Source organism: Gorilla gorilla, chromosome 15, assembly GCF_029281585.2.
Source record: "Gorilla gorilla gorilla isolate KB3781 chromosome 15, NHGRI_mGorGor1-v2.1_pri, whole genome shotgun sequence".
Taxonomy (NCBI): domain Eukaryota; kingdom Metazoa; phylum Chordata; class Mammalia; order Primates; family Hominidae; genus Gorilla; species Gorilla gorilla.
Genome location: NC_073239.2, coordinates 90,859,579 through 90,881,051, shown reverse-complemented (window position 1 = coordinate 90,881,051; position 21,473 = coordinate 90,859,579). Strand labels below are relative to the sequence as shown.

The 21,473-nt window shown below is 44.5% G+C and overlaps 2 protein-coding genes across 28 annotated transcripts in view; one reads left to right on the top strand and one right to left on the bottom strand.

Annotated features, from left to right (window-relative positions):
* BBOF1 (basal body orientation factor 1) overlaps positions 1-4,297 on the bottom strand; it is a 63,498-nt gene extending 59,201 nt beyond the window's left edge. For 3 of the 17 annotated variants that reach the window (XR_008671189.2, XM_063697973.1, XM_063697974.1), the window contains exons 1-2: positions 4,078-4,276; positions 439-667 (exon numbers count right to left, since the gene is read on the bottom strand). Coding sequence is in view for 6 of the 17 variants with exons in the window: in XM_063697973.1 (XP_063554043.1) it covers positions 439-667; positions 4,078-4,133 (285 nt within the window). In the remaining 11 variants the exon portion in view is untranslated. Of the gene's footprint in view, positions 1-434; positions 668-3,224; positions 3,276-4,077 lie in introns of all 17 variants that reach the window. The other 14 variants (XR_010130791.1, XR_010130790.1, XR_010130792.1 and 11 more) reach the window with 12 other exon arrangements.
* The window catches only part of ENTPD5 (ectonucleoside triphosphate diphosphohydrolase 5 (inactive)), a 57,446-nt gene continuing 40,248 nt past the window's right edge, over positions 4,276-21,473 (top strand). For 2 of the 11 annotated variants that reach the window (XM_063697986.1, XM_063697985.1), the window contains exons 1-4: positions 4,294-4,362; positions 7,706-7,812; positions 12,483-12,542; positions 18,925-19,045. The gene's annotated coding sequence lies outside the window, so the exon portion shown is untranslated. Of the gene's footprint in view, positions 4,474-7,705; positions 7,813-12,482; positions 12,543-18,920; positions 19,046-21,473 lie in introns of all 11 variants that reach the window. The other 9 variants (XM_055360874.2, XM_063697984.1, XM_063697987.1 and 6 more) reach the window with 8 other exon arrangements.

Sequence of the window (21,473 nt, the reverse complement as noted above, 5' to 3'; positions counted from 1 at the left end):
TAATAAGGTACAATAAGATACAAGATTCAACTGGCCAAAAATAAAAATAAAGATTCAACTTGCTGGGTTCAGAACGTTATCATGGATTATCAGTGAACTGCTTTACAGATTTTTAAAACTAAAAATCAGCATCAAAAAATATATAGATCACATACCATGCTCTTATCCTTAAAATAAAGTAGATCATAAAGTTCCCTTATGATCGTCAATCTCTGTTTGCTTCAGACAAGAAAACATGCAACAAGGATTGAAAATAAAAGCCGATAACAGTAAAACCATTCTGAAAAAGTGTCTTGCTTCAAACAGAGTTAAGGTCAATTGAAATGTCTTAAGTATATGTTAAGATTTCAAGGAATTAAAAATCTTTGAAATACATAACCACATCAGCATCACCATAGAGGTAGTTAATGAGACCGAGGAGGCTTTCTACCTACCTACCATATTATCTTTCTCCTGATCTTGCTTCTTCAGGTAACTTAATACTGACATTATGTCTTTCTCCATTTTACATTGCTTTTTCTTTAAGTCCTCATTACTTTTTGCCAGTATCCGTGAAGTATCACGATACTTAATCCTAGAGAGTTCTGTGACTTCCAACCTGGCCTCCCAAAGGGAGGCATTGGCCTTGGCTCTGTCCACCACAGATTCATCTGTTTTTATTAACTTCCTGCATGGGAAGAGGATATTGACAGTATATGACTATTTATACAACTCTAATATGCAGATAGTATATAACTCTATTATATTACTATTAAATTTTTCTCTTTTTTTATTTGTTTTGCTTGGCATTGCCTGGCACACATGATCAAATATTGTTGGAAGAATAAGTTAATAAGAAATACATATTCACATTTGAAAAAAGAAAAAAAAAGAAATACATATTCACTGGTATTCACATAAGAGAATTAAGTAAGTGCCTCTTCCTGGAGGAGGGGAGCCCTGGAGCATAACTCGAAAAGACTGGTAAAACAAAGGGAAAAGACAGGATAAGCCAAACTCATTTCAGAAAGCTTTCATATCTTTTTTTTTTTCTTTTTGAGACAGGGCCTGGCTGTGTCACCGGGCTGGAGTGCAGTAGCTCGATCTCGGCTCCCCAGAACCTCTGCCTCTTGGGCTCAAGCCATCCACCCACCTCAGCCTCCCAAGTGGCTGGGACTACAGGTTCATGCAACTATGCCCAGCTAATTTTTGTACTTTTTGTAGAAACGAGTTTTTGCCATGTTGCCCAGGCTGGTCTTGAACTCCTGGGCTTAAGTGATCCTCCTACCTCAGCCTCCGAAAGTGCTGAGATTACAGGTGTGAGCCACTGCGCTTGCCCAAGCGCAGTGGGCAAAAGGTATAAAAGGTTTTTATACCTTTTCATTTACTTATTTGATTCTCCCATATTTATTTATTTTTTAAATAGAGATGGGGTCCCACTATGTTGCCTATGCTGGTCTCCAACTTCTGGGCTCAAGTATCCTCCCACCTTGGCCTCTCAACGTGCTGAGATTACAGGTGTGAACCAGTGCCCTAGCCTGATTCTCCTGTAGTTAAACTATCTTTTCTATTCCTACTCACTCAGTGCTGGACTTTGGTTCTCTCCACTGCAAACCCATTATCTCTGTTCAGTTTCTGCATGATGATACCCATTGTTAGTATAACTGTGATCTCCCACCCACTTTACCCTCCACTTTTGAGTTTTTTTTTTTTTTTCTGGGGCGGGGACGGAGTCTCACTCTTTCACCCAGGCTGAAGAGCAGTGGCGCGATCTCGGGTCACTGCAAGCTCCGCCTCCCGGGTTCATGCCATTCTCCTGCCTCAGCCTCCCATGTAGCTGGGACTACAGGAGCCCGCCACCAGGCCCGGCTAATTTTTTGTATTTTCAGTAGAGACGGGGTTTCACCGTGTTAGCCAGGATGGTGTTTTTGTTTTGTTTTGTTTTGTTTTGGGCTAGGTCTTGGACAAAAAGTCAAGTCACTAGGGCAAATACGTTAAATAGTTTATCAGCTGGTGCCACAGTTCACCGGACTTTTTTTTTTTTTTGAGACAAGATCTTGCTCTGTCATCCAGGCTGGAGTGCAGTAGCACCATCACAGCTCACTGCAGCCTCAACCTCCCAGGCCCAAACGATCCTCCACCTCAGCCTCCTAAGTAACTGTGACTACAGGCATGAGTTAGCATGCCCAACTAATTTTTAATAAAAATTTTTGTAGAGACAGGGTCTTCCTATGTTGTTCAGGCTGGTCTTGAACTCCTGGGCTCAAGTGATCTTCCCCCGCTCAGCCTCCCAAAGTGCTGGGCATGAGCCACGATGCCCCACCCACCGGGCTTTAAGGATGCCTGAGAAACCATAATCATTTATATAGAGGTGGAGAGGAAAAAGGATGGATTCAAAGATTAAAGTAGTAAAGGAAGAGATTTTTCTAAATATTTATTGTATAAGCATTAACAAAACACTCCCCCTTATATATGGTAGGTACCATGATATATAAATACGTACATATTTAAGAATATTTCACCTGTATTTGAATTCTAAATATTTTCACACATATGTACATGTGGACCTTTCTATACTGCCACCCTCCACATCCACTTTCCTACCTCTGGTTCTCAGTCCTCTTCCACAGAGGTAATGGGTTTGCAGTGGAGAGAACCAAAGTCCCACTTTCACCTTTTGTTCTCTTCAAATTAAGGCCAGCTCCATTCTCAACCCCTCAGCCTGTTATAGCTGTTGATGTCCCTTTCTGGCATGATTTAGGCACTAGTGATACACTGTTTCACTACAACCATCCAGGTATCAGGTCTGAGTGGCTCGAAGTACTTGATGCGACAGGGCATGGTGGCTCACGGCTGTCATCCCAGCACTTTGGGAGGCCGAGGCGGGTGGATCACCTGAAGTCAGGAGTTCGAGACCAGCCTGGCCAACATGGTGAAACCCCGTCTCCACTAAAAATAAAAAAATTAGCTGGGCGTGGTGACGGGTGCCTGTAATCACAGCTACTCGGGAGGCTGAGGCAGGAGAATTGGTTGAACCCAGAAGGCACAGGTTGCAGTGAGCTGAGATCGTGCCATTGCACTCCGGCTTGGGCAACAAGCGCAAAACTTGGTCTCAAGAAAAAAAAAAAAAGTACTTGATGCAAGAAATTAGACACTCTAATAGGACCACTGATACTCACTGTAGAAACAAAGCCAGGTTTCTCAAACAATGGGTCATGGAAAATCCAAGGAATAAGGTCTCTTACCCTCAGTGTTCCTCATTGTTCAAATGTGTACTGTAGAAACATGGTCAAAATCTGAAAACATATGTTAGTGAGTTCTAGGAATGTGATAAGCCCTTGGCACTTTAAGGGCTAGACTAACTGTGCAGTTATGTAAAAACAAAAAAAAAACCATAAAAGAATACTTACATTAATAAATGGGAAGAAAAAAGCCACATATAAATATGTACATTGGGCTATCGTTTTATTAAAAAAGAATACTCCAAAATATAGTAGTGTTTATTTTTGGATAATGAGACTACAGGTGATTTTTGTTTTCTCTTTTGGTACTTCCCATGTTTCCCAAACTTTCTGTATTGAGCATGAATTACTCTCTTAAGTTACTTTACAAACATCTCAAGTTTGGTGCCAACTCTGTGTTCCCATATATGGTGTTGTTGCTGGACACCACGTATGACTCCAACGTGTCCAGAAACCACCGGGGTCCCCCAATAGGGCTAGTAGCAATCTAGCTGCAACTCCAGGCCTGTAAGGGGTTAGTGCTAGAACATTACCCACCTCAGTGGCTCTGATCAGTTTGGGAAAACCTCAATAATTATCCAACTTGGTAAAATACTTTAGGTGTCCCCTTTGAACCAAAAGAGATCTCTGAAAAGGCCCAAGGAACTACTTTATACATCCTCTACACGTTTAAGATCATCTGAACCACATAGTGGAGATCTGCCAGACTATGGACATGGGAGCTGTAATCCTCACAAGCCGGGAGAGCCGGAGAGGGTCCGAGTGGGCCGGCGCGGGGGGCGCCAGATTGCCAGCCCCAGACCCAAAATCCCAGGCAGGCCCAGGGAGAGGGGACTCTCGGGTGGCTTCTCCTTACTTCGTGTCTTTGCCTTTGCTCTTGCCTTTCTTTTTGTCCTTTCCCTTCGACGGCATCTTGGCTTCCCCAGGGTCTCCGCTGTCGTAGTTGCCCCGCCGCGGCCGCCCTGGCCGGCTCTGTCTCCAAGGGAACCGGGACGCCGAGCTGGCAATGCCCCGCCTGCGCCGCTGACGGCGCGCGGAGAGCGCACGCGCCTGTGACGTAGCCCAGGCGCCGCGGCGCGCGGGGCGGGGCGGAGGTCGCGCCGAGGGCGGCGGGCTGCCGCGCAAGGGTGACGCGCGCGCGGTGAGTGTGCCAGTGTCGGCGGCGCCTGATCCTCTACGTGGGGCCCGGGCTCTGCGGGCGGGAGGCGGGGGCTGGCAGCCCCGGGCGGTAGCGCTTCGTCCTGCGGCCTGGGTGTGTCAGGAGTCGCTGCGGTCCGGGCGCCCTTGCCTCAGGAGACTTAGATCCCCGCTGGTCCGCCCGTCCCGCCGCAGTGGTCTGAGCCGCAGCCCTTTCCCGTGCCGCCCGCGAGTCCCGTTCCTCCCGTGTCTCCATGCCGCAGCCAGCGTGGCCGCGGCTACCTTGCCCTCGCCCCCGTGGCCGCGGCTACCTTGCCCTCGCCCCCGCTCCGCTTCTGCCTCTCCCGGCACTGCCCTACTCCTTTGGGTTGCATCTCTTTCCTGGCTTTTCACCCTTGCTGATTCTGTAAGGGATAGTGCAGCCAGCGGACGTCCCAGGCCAAATGTTTTTTGATAGGCAGTTGAGGACTTTCCCGAGGGCGGTGGTTGGGGGCGAGGCTGCCAGCCTCCCAAGAGCAGCGGCACGCCAGGGAGCCGGGCGGGGAGGGGAGTGCTGCCACCGAGGTCGGGAGCAGGGTCCTCGGCCTCACTAGGTCCTGTGTGGCCGATACTTCCCGCCCACGACCGCCCCCCGGATTTCCATTTGCTAATACCGGTCCTCAGCCTTCTTTCCTGAAAGTTGCATAAAGTTGAAAGCTGTTCAACTTGCCTCCCCGACTCCTGAAATCCCGAATACACCTCAAAAGGAGTGTACTCACAAGTATTCTCATTTTTCAATGAGAGTCAGTCAGTGAGTCATTAAGGAAGATACGGTATTCTGAGTGCCAAGCCAATAGTTAGGAGACTTGTGGTTGAAGCTCTGCTCTGTTATACTCCATTTCAAATTAAAAAGTTTATTTTAAATGTCGTTGTAGATCCTTCGTCACCATTTCTCTAGGGAGGACTTAATCCGTACACTCCTTCCCGATGTCTTTGACTCCCCTCCGCCTTGTTTCCCACTTGCATAGTTTCTGTTTCTCAATTTCTGTTTCTTCTAAGGGAACATGCCGATTTGGTAATGATAAGCCTTGTAAACTTTTTTTTTTTTTTTTCTGAGAGAGAGTCTCCTGTCACCCAGGCTGGAGTGCAGTGGGGCATCTCGGCTCCCTGCAACCTCCACCTCCTTGGTTCAAGTGATTCTCCTGCCTCAGCCTCCCCAGTAAGTGGGACTACAGGTGCATGCCACCACACCCGGCTAATTTTTGTATTTTTGGTAGAGATGGAGTTTCACCATGCTGGCCAGGCTGGTCTCGAACTCCTGGCCTCAGGTGATCCACCTGCCTCGGCCTCCCAAAGTGTTGAGATTACAGGCGTGGGCCACCGCCCCGGCTGTAAACCTTTTTTTTGAGACAAGAGTTTCGCTCTTGTTGCCCAGGCTGGAGTGCAATGGCGCAATCTCGGCTCACCACAACCTCTGCCTCCCGGGTTCAAGCAATTCTCCTGCCTCAGCCTCCCCAGTAACAGACTACAGGTGCGTGCCACCATGCCCGGCTAATTTTTGTATTTTTGGTAGAGACAGAGTTTCACCATGCTGGCCAGGCTGGTCTTGAACTCCTGGCCTCAGGTGATCCACCTGCCTTGGTCTCCCAAAGTGTTGAGATTTACAGGCATGAGCCACCACCCCCGGCTGTAAATTTTGTTGTTGTTGTTGTTGTTGAGACAGAGTTTTGCTCTTGTTGCCCAGGCTGGAGTGCAATGGCACGATCTCGGCTCACCGCAACCTCCACCTCCCAGTTCAAGCGATTCTCCTGCCTCAGCCTCCCGAGTAGCTGGGATTACAGGCACACACCACCATCCCTGGCTAATTTTGTATTTTTAGTAGAGACAGGGTTTCTCCATGTTGGTCAGGCTGGCGTAAACCTTATTATACATACCATCTGCCAGCATGATCATGGCTTTTTCTTTTTCTTTTTTTTTTTTGAGATGGAGTTTCACTCTTGTTTCCCAGCCTGGAGTGCAATAGCACGATCTCGGCCCACCGCAACCTCCGCCTCCTGGGTTCAAGCAATTCTCCTGCCTCAGCCTCTCGAGTAGCTGGGAATCCAGGCATGTGCCACCATGCCCGGCTACTTTTGTAATTTTAGTAGAGACGGGGTTTCTCCATGTTGGTCAGGCTAGTCTCGAACTTCCAACCTCAGGTGATCTGCCCGCCTCGGCCTACCAAAGTACTGGGATTACAGGCGTGAGCCACCACGCCTGGCCGATCATGGCTTTTTCTGAGTGTATTTCTGGTATACTTTCACACTCCCGTGAGTCCATAGGAGGAATCGCCATATATTGAAGAGTTTATCTCTGATGTAAAATCTATAAAGTTACCATTAATTTTGTATGTGTAAGGTTCTGAAAAAGCACACTGTTGATAAGCTGCAGAAAAGAGAGTAGGGCATCTTCTGTCACAGGCTGTATATTTGGAATTAATTCTAGAAATTGGTAACTTTATAATATGAAAGTCAGTCCAAGACTCCTCATTTGAACATAGGCTTACAGATTAACTTATGAACATAAAAATTTGACTATGACAAGATTATTAATATATGCATAGTACCTTAGTTATAGTACTTTATAGTTTCTTTTATTGGTTTTTAGGTTTTTTGATGGTTTTTTTGAGATAGGGTCTTACTCTTAACCATGCTGGAGTACAGTGGCAGGATCATGGCTCATTACAGCTTCGACCTCCTGGACTTAAGTGATCCTCCCACCTCAGCCTCTGGCATAGCTGGGACTATAGGCATGCACCACCATGCCTGGCTAATTTTGTATTTTTTGTAGAGACAGGGTTTTGCCATGTTGCCTAGGCTGGTCTTCAACTCCTGAGCTCAGGTGATCCTCCTGCCTTGGCCTCCCAAAGTGCTGGGATTACAGGCATGAGTCGCCACACTTGGCCTAGTTTATTTTATTGTATTATATATATTTTTTATTGACTAAGTTTGATTTTGTAGATAAAGCTGTTGTGACATGAATATGGCTCAGGGAAATGCCAAGATTTCATACTCTGGTAGAGGTGGATATAGAGTCTACAGTCTTCTGAATCCTCTCATTTTCTACCAAAGAACTGGATGTTGTTACTGTCATCTGCTGGTGAGCAACAACTGATAGTACAGATAGTAGAGTAGGAAGTTGCTATTTAGTAGTTTATCTGGTAGCATTTCCTTCCACAGTTACTGGTAGGTGCCTTTACTATGAAGTTTCAGGAATTATTACTAAATAAATTTTCCTTGTTTCATTGTTTAGAACGCTAATACTTTTAAACTTGGAATAAGCCACTTCATGTTTTGTTGACTTGGTTTTGTAATTCTTTTTCTGTCCAGTTTTCCTTGTTCCTGGTCAACAAAGAAATGTGGAGTGTCTTGGCTGAATCCTCATACAGACAAGATCATTATGGTGCTGTTAGGTAGGACTTGTACCCAGATGTAAGGTAATATCTCCACTAGCTTAAATTTATAAATGTATTTCAAATGTTCCTGAATGGTGGTTTTCTTTTTTTCCTGAATTTAATTCTCTGTTTTTTGCCAAGTGATGTTAATTTTGTCCAACAAGCCATATATAAAATTTAGAACTATTATGTATCAAAACAGATAGAATTTCTGGCTGGTCATGGTGGTTCATGCCTGTAATCCTAACACTTTGGGAGGCCAAGGCAGACGGATTGCTTAAGCCCAGGAGTTCAAGACCAGTCTGGACAACATGTCAAAACCCTGTCTTTACAAAAAATACAAAAATTAGCTGGGTGTGGTGGCATGTACCTGTAGTTGCAGCTACTCAGGAGGCTGAGTTCAGAGGATCACCTGAGCCCAGGGAGGTCATGGCTGCAGTGAGCCGTGCCACTGTATTCCAGCCTGAGCAATGGTGTAACTGTTTCTCAAAAAAAAAAAAGGGGGTGCGGGGTGGGGAGTACTTCTGCTTTTTTGTTCTAGTAGGTCCAAAACTGGGTTTACTTTATAAATTCATCTATAACTTTATTCGGGTTTACGTTAGAGGCCATGTTTCTCTTCATAAATCATTCTTGAAATCACCTTATAGCAGATGGTACTTTATAGGTGGATCAGTCTAAGTGAACAACTTTAGATTTTGTTTCTACATAGCCTTTAGAATCCTGAATAAATATATTATTATCCAAACTGTTTCTCATGGGAGTTACTTTCTTTTTTTTTTTTTTTTTTTTGAGAGGTAGTCTTGCTCTGTCGCCCAGGCTGGAGTACAGTGGCACAATCTTGTCTCACTTCAACTCTGCCTCCCAGGTTCAAGCAATTCTCCTGCCTCAGCCTCCCGAGTAGCTGGGATTACAGATGCTTGCCACCATGCCCGGCTAATTTTTGTATTTTAGTAGGGACAGAGTTTCACCCCCATGTTGGCCAGGCTGGTCTTGAACTCCTGACTTCAAGTGATCTGCCTGCCTCGGCTTCCCAAAGTGCTGAGATTACAGGCTTGAGCCACCACACCTGGCCAGGAGTTACTTTCATCCTGCTTTTTTATTGCATGTGCTGCAAATATAGAATTCTACTAAATTGACATTTTCTTGTGATATTAAGACTAGTTCACATCTCTGCAGGGGCATTTTAAGAAATCCTGGCGGTCAAGGATTTAATCTTATCACTTTTAGATAAATTTTTAAAAATTTAAAACATTCAATGTTTTACTTATATGCAAGATATATTACCACAGATAATTATTTGTTTATTTATTTGTTAATGAATGATAGGGTCTCACTATGTCACCCAGGCTGGAGTGCAGTGGTGCAATCATGACTCACTGCAGCCTTAACCTTCTGGGGTCAAGCAATTCTCCCATGTCAGTCTCCTGAGTAGCTAGGAGCACAGGCTTGTGCCACCATGCCCAGCTAACTTTTTTTTTGGAGGGGGGGCGGGTAAAGACTGGATCTCACTCTGTTGCTCTTGGGCTTAAATGGTTCTCCTACCTCAGGCCCCCGAAGTGCTGGGATTATAGTTGTGAGCCACTATGCTTGGCCATATATTTTTGAAATGGGGTTTTGTTATGTTGCCCAGGCTGAACTTAAGCTCCTGAGCTCAAGAGATCCTCCTACCTCAGCTTCCCAAGTAGCTGGGACTACAGGCGTGCACCACTATGCCTACAAATAATCATTAACTACTGTTACTTTATTTGCAAAATATCCCATTTTTATTAGTTGTCCATCCCAACAGAGCCACAGACTAAAAGTTCTCTAAGAAAACTTACCTGGACTGGGCACAGTGACTCACATCTATAATCCTAGCATTTTGGGAGGCCGAGGTAGGAGGATTGCTTGAGCCTAGGATTTTGAGACCAGCCTGGACAACATAACAAGACCCTGTCTCTATTTTTTAAAAAAAGTGATGAAAAATTACCTAAGTTTTAGGCCCACTTGTCTGCATTTTTATGTCATGGATCTGTCAGATGTTCATTTAAGAAACATTTAATGAATACCAGCTGTATAACAGCCTGTCTGATAACTTGACGGGTACAGTAAGGAACAAGAGAAGGCCCTTGCCCTCAAATTGTTTACAGTCAGATGTATAAAGCTCTGACCTGGATGTTGATCTCTGAGAATATACGACCTTATTGTCACCCATACACAAACACTTAACAGTAAACAGTACCAAGCAGGGATTGATAAAGGAGAGATGGCGTAGACCAGGGGTGTCCAATCTTTTGGCTTCCTTGGGCTACATTGGAAGAAGAAGAATTGTCTTGGGTCACACATAAAATATACTAACACTAATGATAGCTGATGAGCTTAAAAAAAAATCACAAAAAAGAACTCATAATATTTTAAGAAAGTTTACAAATTTGTGTTGGGCTGCATTCAAAGCCATCCTGGGCTACATGCGGCCCATGGTCTATGGGTTTTGACTAAGCTTGGCCCAAACCCTAGGTGCTATAGAATTTGGAGGCATTTAAGACTGTCGTAGTCAGGGAAAGTTTATAGAAGGAGATGGACTGAAAGGAGAGGGAAGTTCCTCTGGGAAGTTAGAACAATGTGAGCACAATTCAGAGTATGCTTAAAATAGGGAGTAGTTTAACTCTAGCATTGGTTCCTAAAGTGTGGTCCACAGACCGGTAACATCAGCATCACCTGGTAACTTATTAGAACTACAGTTTCACAGGCCCCACCTGAGACCTACTGATTCAGAAATACTGGCAATGAGGCCCAGCAATCTATGCCCTCCAGGTGGTTCTGATACGTGCTAAAGTTTCAGAACCACTAGACTAGAGCAGGGGGTTATTGTATGGAACAAGTAGGCAAAACACTCTAAAAAGGTCGGCTGGGAACTCATTGTGAATGACTTAGAATGTCATACAGGGAGTTTGTCTTTTATCCTGCAGACTAGAGGCACCAGCTTGTGACTTGAGGGCTGGACTTGGCTCATAGAATGTGTTTCGTTTGGCCTGAATGGTAGGTTTTTGGGGGTTTTTTAATGGAATTAGTTGTCATCATTTAAAAATCAGCAGATTTTACAAAGAAATCTGTGGTTTCAGCTTACCTTGAAAAATCAGAAGACCTGGAAGTATGGAGCCTACATTCCATTATGGTAGCAGTTGGTGGGAATAGCGAGAAGCTGCCCCTTTAGATGGGACACATGCTCTCCAGTTTACCACAATCCCCACCGGTTCCTTTTGTCTTACACACACCTTTACTCATTTATATTTCCTGCCTGGTCCCTGTAGGTGTTTGAGTTTGTAACTTCTGTTGTGGACAGTGGGACATTAATGAAAATCTTGAGAAGCAGAGTGATGAGATTTATGTATTTGTTAATTTATTTAACAAACATTAATTAAACATATATGCCAGATTGTACTCTGTTAAGTAATCAGTGTTCAAAGATGAATGAGTCCCAGCTGGGACCGGTGGCTCATGCCTATAATCCCAGCACTTTAGGAGGCAAAGTCTGGTGGATCACTTGAGGTCAGGAGTTCAAGACCAGCCTGACCAACATAATGAAACCCCCTCTCTACTAAAAATAAAAAATTAGCCAGGGATGGTGGTGGGCACGTGTAATCCCAGCTACTTGGGAGGCTGAGGTGGGAGAATTGCTTGAACCCAGGAGGCGGAGGTTGCAGTGAGCCGATATCATGCCATTGCACTCCAGCCTGGGTGACAGAGTGAGACTCCATCTCAAAAAAATAAAAATAAATAAAATACATGTTTACTTTGGAGACCTTATAGTTAGAATTTATAACATGGGTTGCGTGAGTCAAATCCATAATTCAAATCCTGTCTTGAATGTGTAATCTTCAGATTTATGTTGCATAGGTAAGTTTAACTTTTTCGTTCCTGAGGGAATAGAAAATAATATATAAACTCAAATTCTTAAGTGATTCTTTCACCTCAGCCTCCCAAAGTGCTGGGAGTATAGGCATGAGCCACCAAGCCCCCATCTGCTTGGTCCCTTTTAACCACATACTCGTGCATGTAATAGTAAGTAGCCACTCATTGATCATACTGTGGAACATATGGCTGGCATTTTAACAGCAAAAAAAGACCTCACATCTCGGCTCACTGCAACCTCGACTTCCCATATTCAAGCAATCCTCCTGTCTCAGCCTCCCGAGTAGCTGGGACTACAGGCACATGCCACCACACCTGGCTAATTTTTTTTATATTTTGTAGAGATGGAGTTTCGCCACATTGCCCAGGTTGGTCACAAACTCCTGAGCTCAAGCTGTCTGCCTGCCTTGACTTCCCAAAGTGCTAGGATTATAGGCATGAGTTGCTGCGCCCAGTCTGTGTACTTTACTTATGAATTAGCTCTTTGGTCATTGCCTTCTCCACCTTTACACACACATATACACCAGCTTCTAGAGGGAGTGTGACTTGCTTCTCTTGCTGTTGGTGACTTTTTAAATGAGCTGGATGTGTGGTAAAGTGGCTGAGGTTGTAGTTTGAGTGAGAAGAAAGTGTAGGGGAGGAGAAAGAGCTGAAGGGCATTATACTACAACTCAGGAGATGAGCTTGGTGATCTGGGTTCCAAAGCCTGAAAAGATTAGAAATGAAAATGTGGAAGAGATAACTGAGTCAAAAATAGGCATACTGACAGCAGAGAAAAAGAGGAAACTGTTCTTATAATTATTCATGTCCATCTTACACAGGTTGAAAAAGTGATATAATAAAGGAACCAAGGAGAAAATTCAGAAGGAAAGAAAAAATTGGTAAGTAACATATATAAGTAATACTTCACTTTTTCATAGGTCAGATTTCTGCAAATTCTGCTTTGTTGTTCCTAGCTGAGAGCTCACGGTAGATGGAAAAGGGTCTATAAGGCACTGAAAGAGCTGTCACAAAGTGCAGTACCCTTATTCTGTTGGAGAGGTCTTCATTTGCTTATGTTGACATGAAATTCTAATAATTATGGCTTCCTGATTTACATCCTACAACAGATTTAAAAAGAAAATTAGGAGGTAATGGTGGTTTATTGAAGGAACTGGGCACATGACAGTACTGATCAGTGATAATAGACAGCATGATGTCAGAAAAAACTAGCTCAAAAAGGATAGCAATCTGGGACCATTTGGTGACAGAAGGGCAAACAGTCCTATAGACCTACTGTAGCCCTTGGAAGCATCTCAGGTTTACAGGAAAATATAACTGATAATCATAATCATGACTCTGAACTATAAATAAAAGTAGTATTCCCTGTAGGAAATTATATAATTCACAATGGAAACACTTTTTTTTTTTTCTTTTTTTTGAGATGGAGTTTCGCTCTTGTTGCCCAGGCTGGAGTGCAATGGCTTGATCACGGCTTACTGCAACCTCTGCCTCCTGGGTTCAAGCGATTCTCCTGCCTCAGCCTCCCGAGTAGTTGGGATTACAAGCATGGGGCACCATGCCTGACTAATTTTGTATTTTTAGTAGAGACAGGGTTTCTCCATGTTGGTCAGGCTGGTCTCGAACTCCCGACCTCAGGTGATCTGCCCACCTTGGCCTCCCAAAGTGCTGGGATTACAGGCATGAGCCACTGCACCTGGCTGAAAACACTTTTACCACACACTAAGTGTTATAGTGGAACCAGGTGCAGTGGCTCACACTTGTAATCCCTTGAGAGGTTTGGGACTTGGGAGGCTGAGGCTGGTGGATCACTTGAGGCCAGGAGTTTGAGACTGTCCTGGGCAACATAGCGAGACTCCTTTCTCTATAAAAAAATTGAAAACACGGCTGGGGGCGGTGGCTCACGCCTGTAATCCCAGCACTTTGAGAGGCCGAGGCGGGCAGATCACGAGATCAGGAGATTGAGACCATCCTGGCTAACACGGTGAAACCCTGTCTCCTTAAAAATACAAAAAATTAGCTGGGCGTGGTGGCGGGCGCCTGTAGTCCCTGCTACTCGGGAGGCTGCGGCAGGAGAATGGCTTGAACCCAGGAGGTGGAGCTTGCAATGAGCCGAGATCATGCCACTGCACTCCATCCAGCCTGGGTGACAGAGCGAGACTCCGTCTGAAAAAAAAAAAAAAAAAAATCGAAAACATGCAAAAATTATCTGGGTGCAGTGGTTCATGCCTGAAGTCCCAGCCCTCTGGGAGGTTGAGGCAGGAGGATTGCAGGAGTTTAAGGCTGCAGTGAGCTGTGATTGCTCCACTGCAGCCTGGGTGACAGAGCAAGACCTTGTCAATAAAATTAAATTTTTTTAAAACCCCAAGTTTTTTTGGTATTTAGAAGGAAAGCATTTTAAAGGCACATTTGGTGGGGGAAATACAAATTTGGGAAAATGTAATTATGGGGAACCCCTATTCCTTCCTTTATACATGAAACTATCATTGTAATATTTTTATCTTTGGCATGTTTTTCATTTTGATTTAACATGTTTGAAGCAGTAGCTATTTTTCAGTTGATAACAAGAAAGGGAAAATGTTTTTATTCTCTTCCCACAGTTAAAATCCAATATAAACGGTGCTCAGTGGCACTGATCCTAGTGGCAGTTACTCTTCTGTAAATAGTGCCTCCCACAATGGATATGGGTTTGGAGGCAGACAGAGCTTATCACCTCAGATTTTCATTCTGATTTTTCATTGGGGCAATATGAACCCCCTCCTGAATGACAGTATCTTCTTATCTAAAGGACTTTGATTCTTAATGAATGGGCAAGAAAAGACCTTCTGGTTTGTGAAGAAAAAGAGGCAACAATAGCAACAGCTTTCCTCCAAGTGATTATTGTAGCGAAGTCAAGCCTGAAACAATGGAGAATGAAGTCATGCCTGACTCATTTTGTTATTACACCCAAATGAGTTCATTGTACAGAATGGGCCTTTTTGACACATGTCTAATGATATTTTGATGAAAATGAAATAATGATATTTTGATGAAAATGAAATAATACACATAAAAAAATGACCTGTTTACAGGAAAGACTGATGTATTTGTTGATAACTACCAGTGACATCAATTCTCATTTCTTTATTGGCAGTTACAGTATTTGAATTTAGGGTTAGACCTTAAAGGATATATCCAGCCAGCCATGGTGGTATGAGCCTATAATTCCAGCTACTCGGAAGGCTGAGGCAGGAGGATCACTAGAGCTCAGGAGTTTGAGACCAGTCTGGGCACAAGAAGACCCTGTCTTAAGAAAGAAAAAATAAAAGTCTAGGCCAGGCGCAGTGGCTCATGCCTGTAATCCCAGCACTTTGGGAGGCCAAGGCGGGTGGATCATGAGGTCAGGAGATCGAGACCCTCCTGGCTAACACTGTGAAACCCCGTCTCTACTAAAAATACAAAAAAAGTTAGCCGGGCATGGTGGCAGGCACCCATCGTCCTAGCTACTTGGGAGGCTGAGGCAGGAGAATGGTGGCGTGAACCTGCGGGAGGCGGAGGTTGCAGTGAGCCAAGATCGTGCCACTGCACTCCAGCCTGGGCGACAGAGCGAGACTCCATCTCGAAAAAAAAAAAAAAAGAAAATAAATAAATAATAAAAAATAAAAGGCTATATCATTTGACTAGCCATCTGATCAGTGAATCTGTTCTGGAAACATGATCAGATTTGGAGCAAAGACCCTTCCCTCCCTACCAGTTTGAGACAGCTCGTATTGTTGGAAGTTAATTCTGTTCAGTCTCTCCCCCAGGAGGTTCCATGCTCACTGGTCTTATTATATGTAAGTCTTTGACAATGATCTAAGAAAAGCTGAGTTAAAAAAATTTTTTTTTTCTTTGTCTGGGGGTGGTGGCTTATGCTTGTAATCCCAGCACTTTGGAAGGCTAAGGTGGACGCATCATTTGAGGTCAGGAGTTCAAAACCAGCGTGGCCAACATAGTGAAACCCCATCTTTACTAAAAAATACAAAAAAATTAGCTGAGCATGGTGGCGGGTGCCTATAATCCCAGCTTCTGGAGAGGCTGAGGCAGGATAATCACTTGAACCTGGGAGGTGCAGGTTGCAGTGAGCTGAGATCACACCAGTGCACTCCAGCCTCAGTGACAGAGTGAGACTCCATCTCAAAAAAAAAAAAAAAATTTTTTTTTTTCAACACAAGGTCTCACTCTGTCACCGAGGCTGGAGTACAGTGGTGCAATCACAGCTCACGGCAGCTTCAAACTCCTGGGCTCAAGCGATCCTCCTGCCTCACCCTCCCGAGTAGCTGAGACTACAGGTGTGTGTCACCATGCTCAGCTCAAAAGCTGACTTTTAAATAAACCTTTTTATTAGTTTTATTGACTTGAAAAATATTGCTATAAAATTTTGCTATGGTTTTCAAATCTGTTCCAGTTGTCAGTCTTGTCCCTTTTCACCAAATACCTCTTCAGTACCTAATTTTTTTTTTTTTCCAAGGTGGAGTCTTGCTCTGTCACCTAGACTGGAGTGCAGTGGCGTGATCTCAGCTCACTGCAACCTCTGCCTCTTGGGTTCAAGCAATTTCTTCTGCCACGGCTTCCTGAGTAGCTGAGACTACAGGCATGCGCCAGCATGCCCAGCTAATTTTTTATATTTTTAGTAGAGACGGGGTTTCACCGTGTTAGCCAGGATGGTCTTGATTTCCTGACCTCATGATCCGCCCTCCTTGACCTCCCAAAGTGCTGGGATTACAGGCGTGAGCCACCGCACCCGGCCATACCTAATTTTTTTTTAAGAGACAGGATCTTGCTATGTTAGCTTGGCTGGCCTTGAACTTCTAGGCTCAAGTGATCCTCCTGAGTAGCTGGGACTACAGGTGTGTGCCACCATGCCCAGCTAGTACCTAATTGTTAATGCTGATATGATTGGAAGCTTTTTTCTGTATGTAGCGTAAAGTTTCTATTCTGCCGATACAAGTATTTTCTTTCATTCTGTATCTTTGTTGATTTAGTGTTTAATTTCAGACTTATTATTTAATTCTTAACTGATATGTATCTTCAAAACAAATACAGTGACTCATTTATTTTCTTCCTACTCTTTCTTAACTATATCTGACTTTTAGTTGAATAATAGGTGTGGTAGCTCAGGCCTGTAATCCTAATGCTTTGGGAGACTGAGGTGGGAGGATCTCATGAAGCCAGGGGTTTGAGACCAGCCTGGGCAACATAGCAAGACTCCATCTCTATAAAAAATTTGAAAATTGGGCATGGTGGCTCATTCCTGTAGTCTAGCTAGTCAGGAGGCTAAGGCAAGAGGATCATTTGAGCCCAGGAGGTGAAGGTTGCAGTGAGCTGTGTTTGCACCACTGCACTTGAGCCTAGGTGATAAAGCAAGACATCTTCTCATTTAAAAAAAAAAAAAAGGGCCGGGTGCGGTGGCTCACGCCTGTAATATCAGCACTTTGGGAGGCCGAGGCGGGCGGATCACGAGGTCAGGAGATCGAGACCATCCTGGCTAACACAGTGAAACCCCGTCTCTACTAAAAATACAAAAAATTAGCCGGGCGTGGCGGCGGGCGCCTGTAGTCCCAGCTACTCGGGAGGCTGAGGCAGGAGAATGGTGTGAACCTGGGAAGCGGAGCTTGCAGTGAGCCGAGATTGTGCCACTGCACTCCTGCCTGGGCAGCAGAGCGAGACTCTGTCTCAAAAAAAAAAAAAAAAGCTTGGCGAGGTGGCTAATGCCTGTAATCCCAGCACTTTGGGAGTCCAAGGTAGGTGGATCACCTGAGATGATCACCAGCCTGACTAACATGGAGAAACCCCGCTCTGTCTCTACTAAAAATACAAAATTTGCTGGGCGTGGTGGTATATGCCTGTAATCCCAGCTACTTTGGAGGCTGAGGCAGGAGAATCACTTGAACCTGGGAGGCAGAGGTTGTGGTGAGCCGAGATCATGCCATTGCACTCCAGCCTGGGGAACAAGAGCAAAACTCCATCTCAAAAAAACCAAAAAGGTATTTAAATTTCTTTTCACCTTTAGAAACAAGAAGTACATTGTGTGAGTTGTAGTTTTTCTGACTTTAATTCTTTTCCTTAAGTAAAATATTAGGACTATAACAGAAGATGGAAGTTAAAAGTCAAGTCAGCATTGTTGTTCATTTTGTTTGTTTATTTGTTTTGTTTATTTATTTATTTTTTTGAAATGGAGTCCTGCTCTGTCTCCCAGCTGGAGTGCAGTGGCATGATCTCAGCTTACCGCAACCTCTGCCTCCTGGGTTCTAGCGATTCTCCTACCTCAGCCTCCCAAGTAGCTGGGATTACAGGTGTGCACCACACACCCAGCTAATTTTTGTATTTTTAGTAGAGATGGGGATTCACCATGTTGGCCAGACTGGTCTTGAACTCCTGACCTCAGGTGATCCACTCCCCTCAGCCTCCCAAAGTGCTGGGATTACAGGCGTGAGCCACCGCACCTGGCCAGTTGTTCATTTTTAAGAGTTAATATCAGCCGATGTGATGGCTCACACCTGTAATCCTAGCATGTTGAGAGGCCGAGGTGGAGGATTGCTTGAGGCCAGGAGTTTGAGAGCAATCTGACAAACATAGTGAAACCCTGCCTATATTTCTTTTCTTTTTTTTTTTTTTTGAGACCGAGTCTTGCTCTCTCACCCAGGCAGTCATGAGCCACCGCGCCTGGTTTATTTCTTTTTTTCTTTTTTCTTTTTTTTTTTTTGAGACTGAGTCTCACCCTGTTGTCCAGGCTGGAGTGCAGTGGTGTGATCTCAGCTCACTGCAACCTCCATCTCCTGGGTTCAAGCGATTCTCCTGCCTCAGCCTCCCGAGTAGCTGGGATTACAGGCATGTCCCATCATGCCCAGCTAACCTGGCTTATTTCTATATATTATTTTTTTCTAAGAATAAACAAATGAACAAAAACAGTTAATATCATTGGAATAACATGCAGGTCCTAAAATAAGAAGTATGTAAGATGTGTTTATTGAAATATATATATGGTATACTGGAAAAAAACCCCACAAAATATTACACAAATACTGGTTACAGCTTACAGTAGCCAGCCTCCAAGATGCCCCCCAGTGATGCTCACCTCCTAATATTCATGCCTTTGTGTAGTCCCCTTTTACATTTCATCAGGGTTGGTCTGTATGAGCATTAGAATATAGGGATATGATAGTGTATGACTTCCAAAACAAAGTCATAAAAGACATTACTGTTTCTGCCCTGCTCTTCTTGGATTGACTGCTCTGGAGGAAGCCAGCCACTGGGTTATAAAGAGATTCAAGCAGCCCTATGGAGGATCTACACGGGGAGCTACTGAGACTTCCTGCCCACAGCTGGCATCAACTTGCCAGCCATTGAGTGAGCCATCTTGGAGGTGGGTCTTCCAGGCCTAGTCAAGCCTTCAGATTGACTGCAGCCCCAGCCTACATCTTGACTGCAGCCCCAGCCTACATCTTGACTGCAGCCCCAGCCTACATCTTGACTGCAATCTCATGAGAGCCTCAGAGCCAAAACTGTCTAATTAAACCACTCTCAGATTCCCAAACCACAGAAATGATGAGATAGGCCGGGCGCAATGGCTCACACCTGTAATCTCAGCACTTTGGGAGGCCAACGCAGGTGGATCACCTGAGGTCAGGAGTTTGAGCCTGGCCAATATGGCGATACCCTGTCTCTACTAGAAATACAAAAATTAACCAGGTGTGGTGGGGGGCGCCTGTAGTCCCAGCTACTTCAGAGGCTGTGACAGGAGAATCACTTGAACCCAGGAGGCAGAGGTTGCAGTGAGCCAAGATCACGCCACTGCACTGCAACCTGGGCAACAGAGGGAGACTCTGTCTCAAAAAAATAAAAAAGGGATGAGATAATAAATATTTTTATTGCTTAATACATGTATTTATTTACTTAATTAATTTATTTTTTGAGACAGGGTCTTGCTCTGTCACCCAGGCTGGAGTGCAGTGGCATGATTCTAGCTCACTGCAGCTTCGAACTCCTGGGCTTAAGTGATCCTTCTGCCTCAGCCTCCCAAGTAGCTGGGACTGCAAGTGTGCACTGCCATGCCTGGCTAATTTTTTCATTAAAAAAAAATTTTTTTTTAATAGGGTTTTGCTGTGTTGCCCAGGCTGGTCTCAAACTCCTGGCCTCCAGTGATCCTCCTGCCTTAGCCTCCCAAGTGTTGGGATTTACAGGCATGAGGCACCATGCCCAGCCAATTTCTTTTTTCTTTTTCTTTTTTTTTTTTTTTGATTCTTCAGCTAAGACAGCAGAAGAGGTGATTTATCGTATGGTTGTTATACTCGGCCACAAGTAAACACAGAAATAGTCCAGAATGTCCCAGGTCCAGGGCGAAGGACCAACATGGGCAGTTTTGGTTATAAGCAAGGTGGGTCTCAGAGGTGATCAGCGATCAGAGGGCAGTGAAGTTCTGGATCCATTGAGACAAGCTCTAGACAATAGCATGCAGTTCCACAACTTGTACCAGCATCCCTAGCATCTGGCATTCCATGTTTCTGCTCCTGTGTGGCCTCCACGGTGCAACAAGCTAGCGGTTTACTTGGACCTCTGCCTCCTCTTTCTTCTTTTGTGCTTCAGACTGCGCATTCGCTTTTTCCTCCACTTAGCTCTCATGATGCAGAGGTTTCCAAGAAAATGGCGCTAAGGCTGAGAAAAACCCTAGCCCATTTCTATTGTCAGTTTTTATTGAGTTCCACCTTGGACGCTCTTCTAGGTTCTTGGGTTACACCAGTAAACAAAAGGATTTCTGCTCTTGAGGAGCTTATATTCTGTCAGAGGAACACAGACAATAAATATAAGTAAGCTTTCCAGTATGTTAGAATGTGATAAGTGGTGTGGAAAAAAGAAAAGTGGATCAGAGTAAGGGGAGTTGAGAAAGCAGGTAGAGGTGGGAGCATGTGAAGGTGAGAGGTTATAGTATTAAATAGATCTCAATAAGAAAGTGATTTTTAAACAAGTATTTGAAGGAGTTGCAGGAATTCATCAAGTGGATATATAGGAAAAGAATTTCTAGGCAGTGGGGACAGCTTAGAGCGAAGGTCCTAAGGCAGGGGCATGAGTGAATAAGCGCAGAGGTCAGTGTTGGGGGAGAGTAAGGTGAAAACTATTAGTAGATGGGGTCAGAGATGTAGTGGGGATGGAAGCAGAAGGCTATTTTCAGGACCTTGTTTCTCTGAAATGGGGACCAGTGCTGGATTTTGCGTAAAACAGAGACATACTCTAATTTATATAAAAGGATGACTTTGGTTGTTTGTTAAAAGGAGACTAACTCCAGGGGAGTGAGGATAAAAGGAAGATCTGTTAGGACAATATTAGGAAATCACATGAAAGATGATAGTGGCTTGGGCGAAGGTGGTAGCAATGGAAGTGGTCAGAAATGGTCGGATTCTGGAAATGTATTCAACAGCAGGAAATTAAGATCTTCAAAATCTCTTGATTAGCTGGGTACAGTGGCTCAACCCTGTTATCCCAGCTATTCAGGACGCTGAGGCTAGAGGATTGCATGAGGCCAGGAGTTCAAGACCAGCCTGGGTAACATAGTGAGACTCCATCTCTACATAAATAAATAAATAAGCTCTTGATTTTATATGAGAAGGTCAGACTGCTGTAAGACTTTCACATCCTGGTGGAAGTCTCACTTTCCAGTCTCATCTCAGACCATTCTCTGCTCTACACTCGCCTCCCCACTCCCATATCCGTCTTTTCCAAGAGCCCTATTAGATAATCCTTCTTGGGTGGCCTGCTAGTTAAGACTGTGGCTCTGGAATTAAACCATCTGGGTTTGA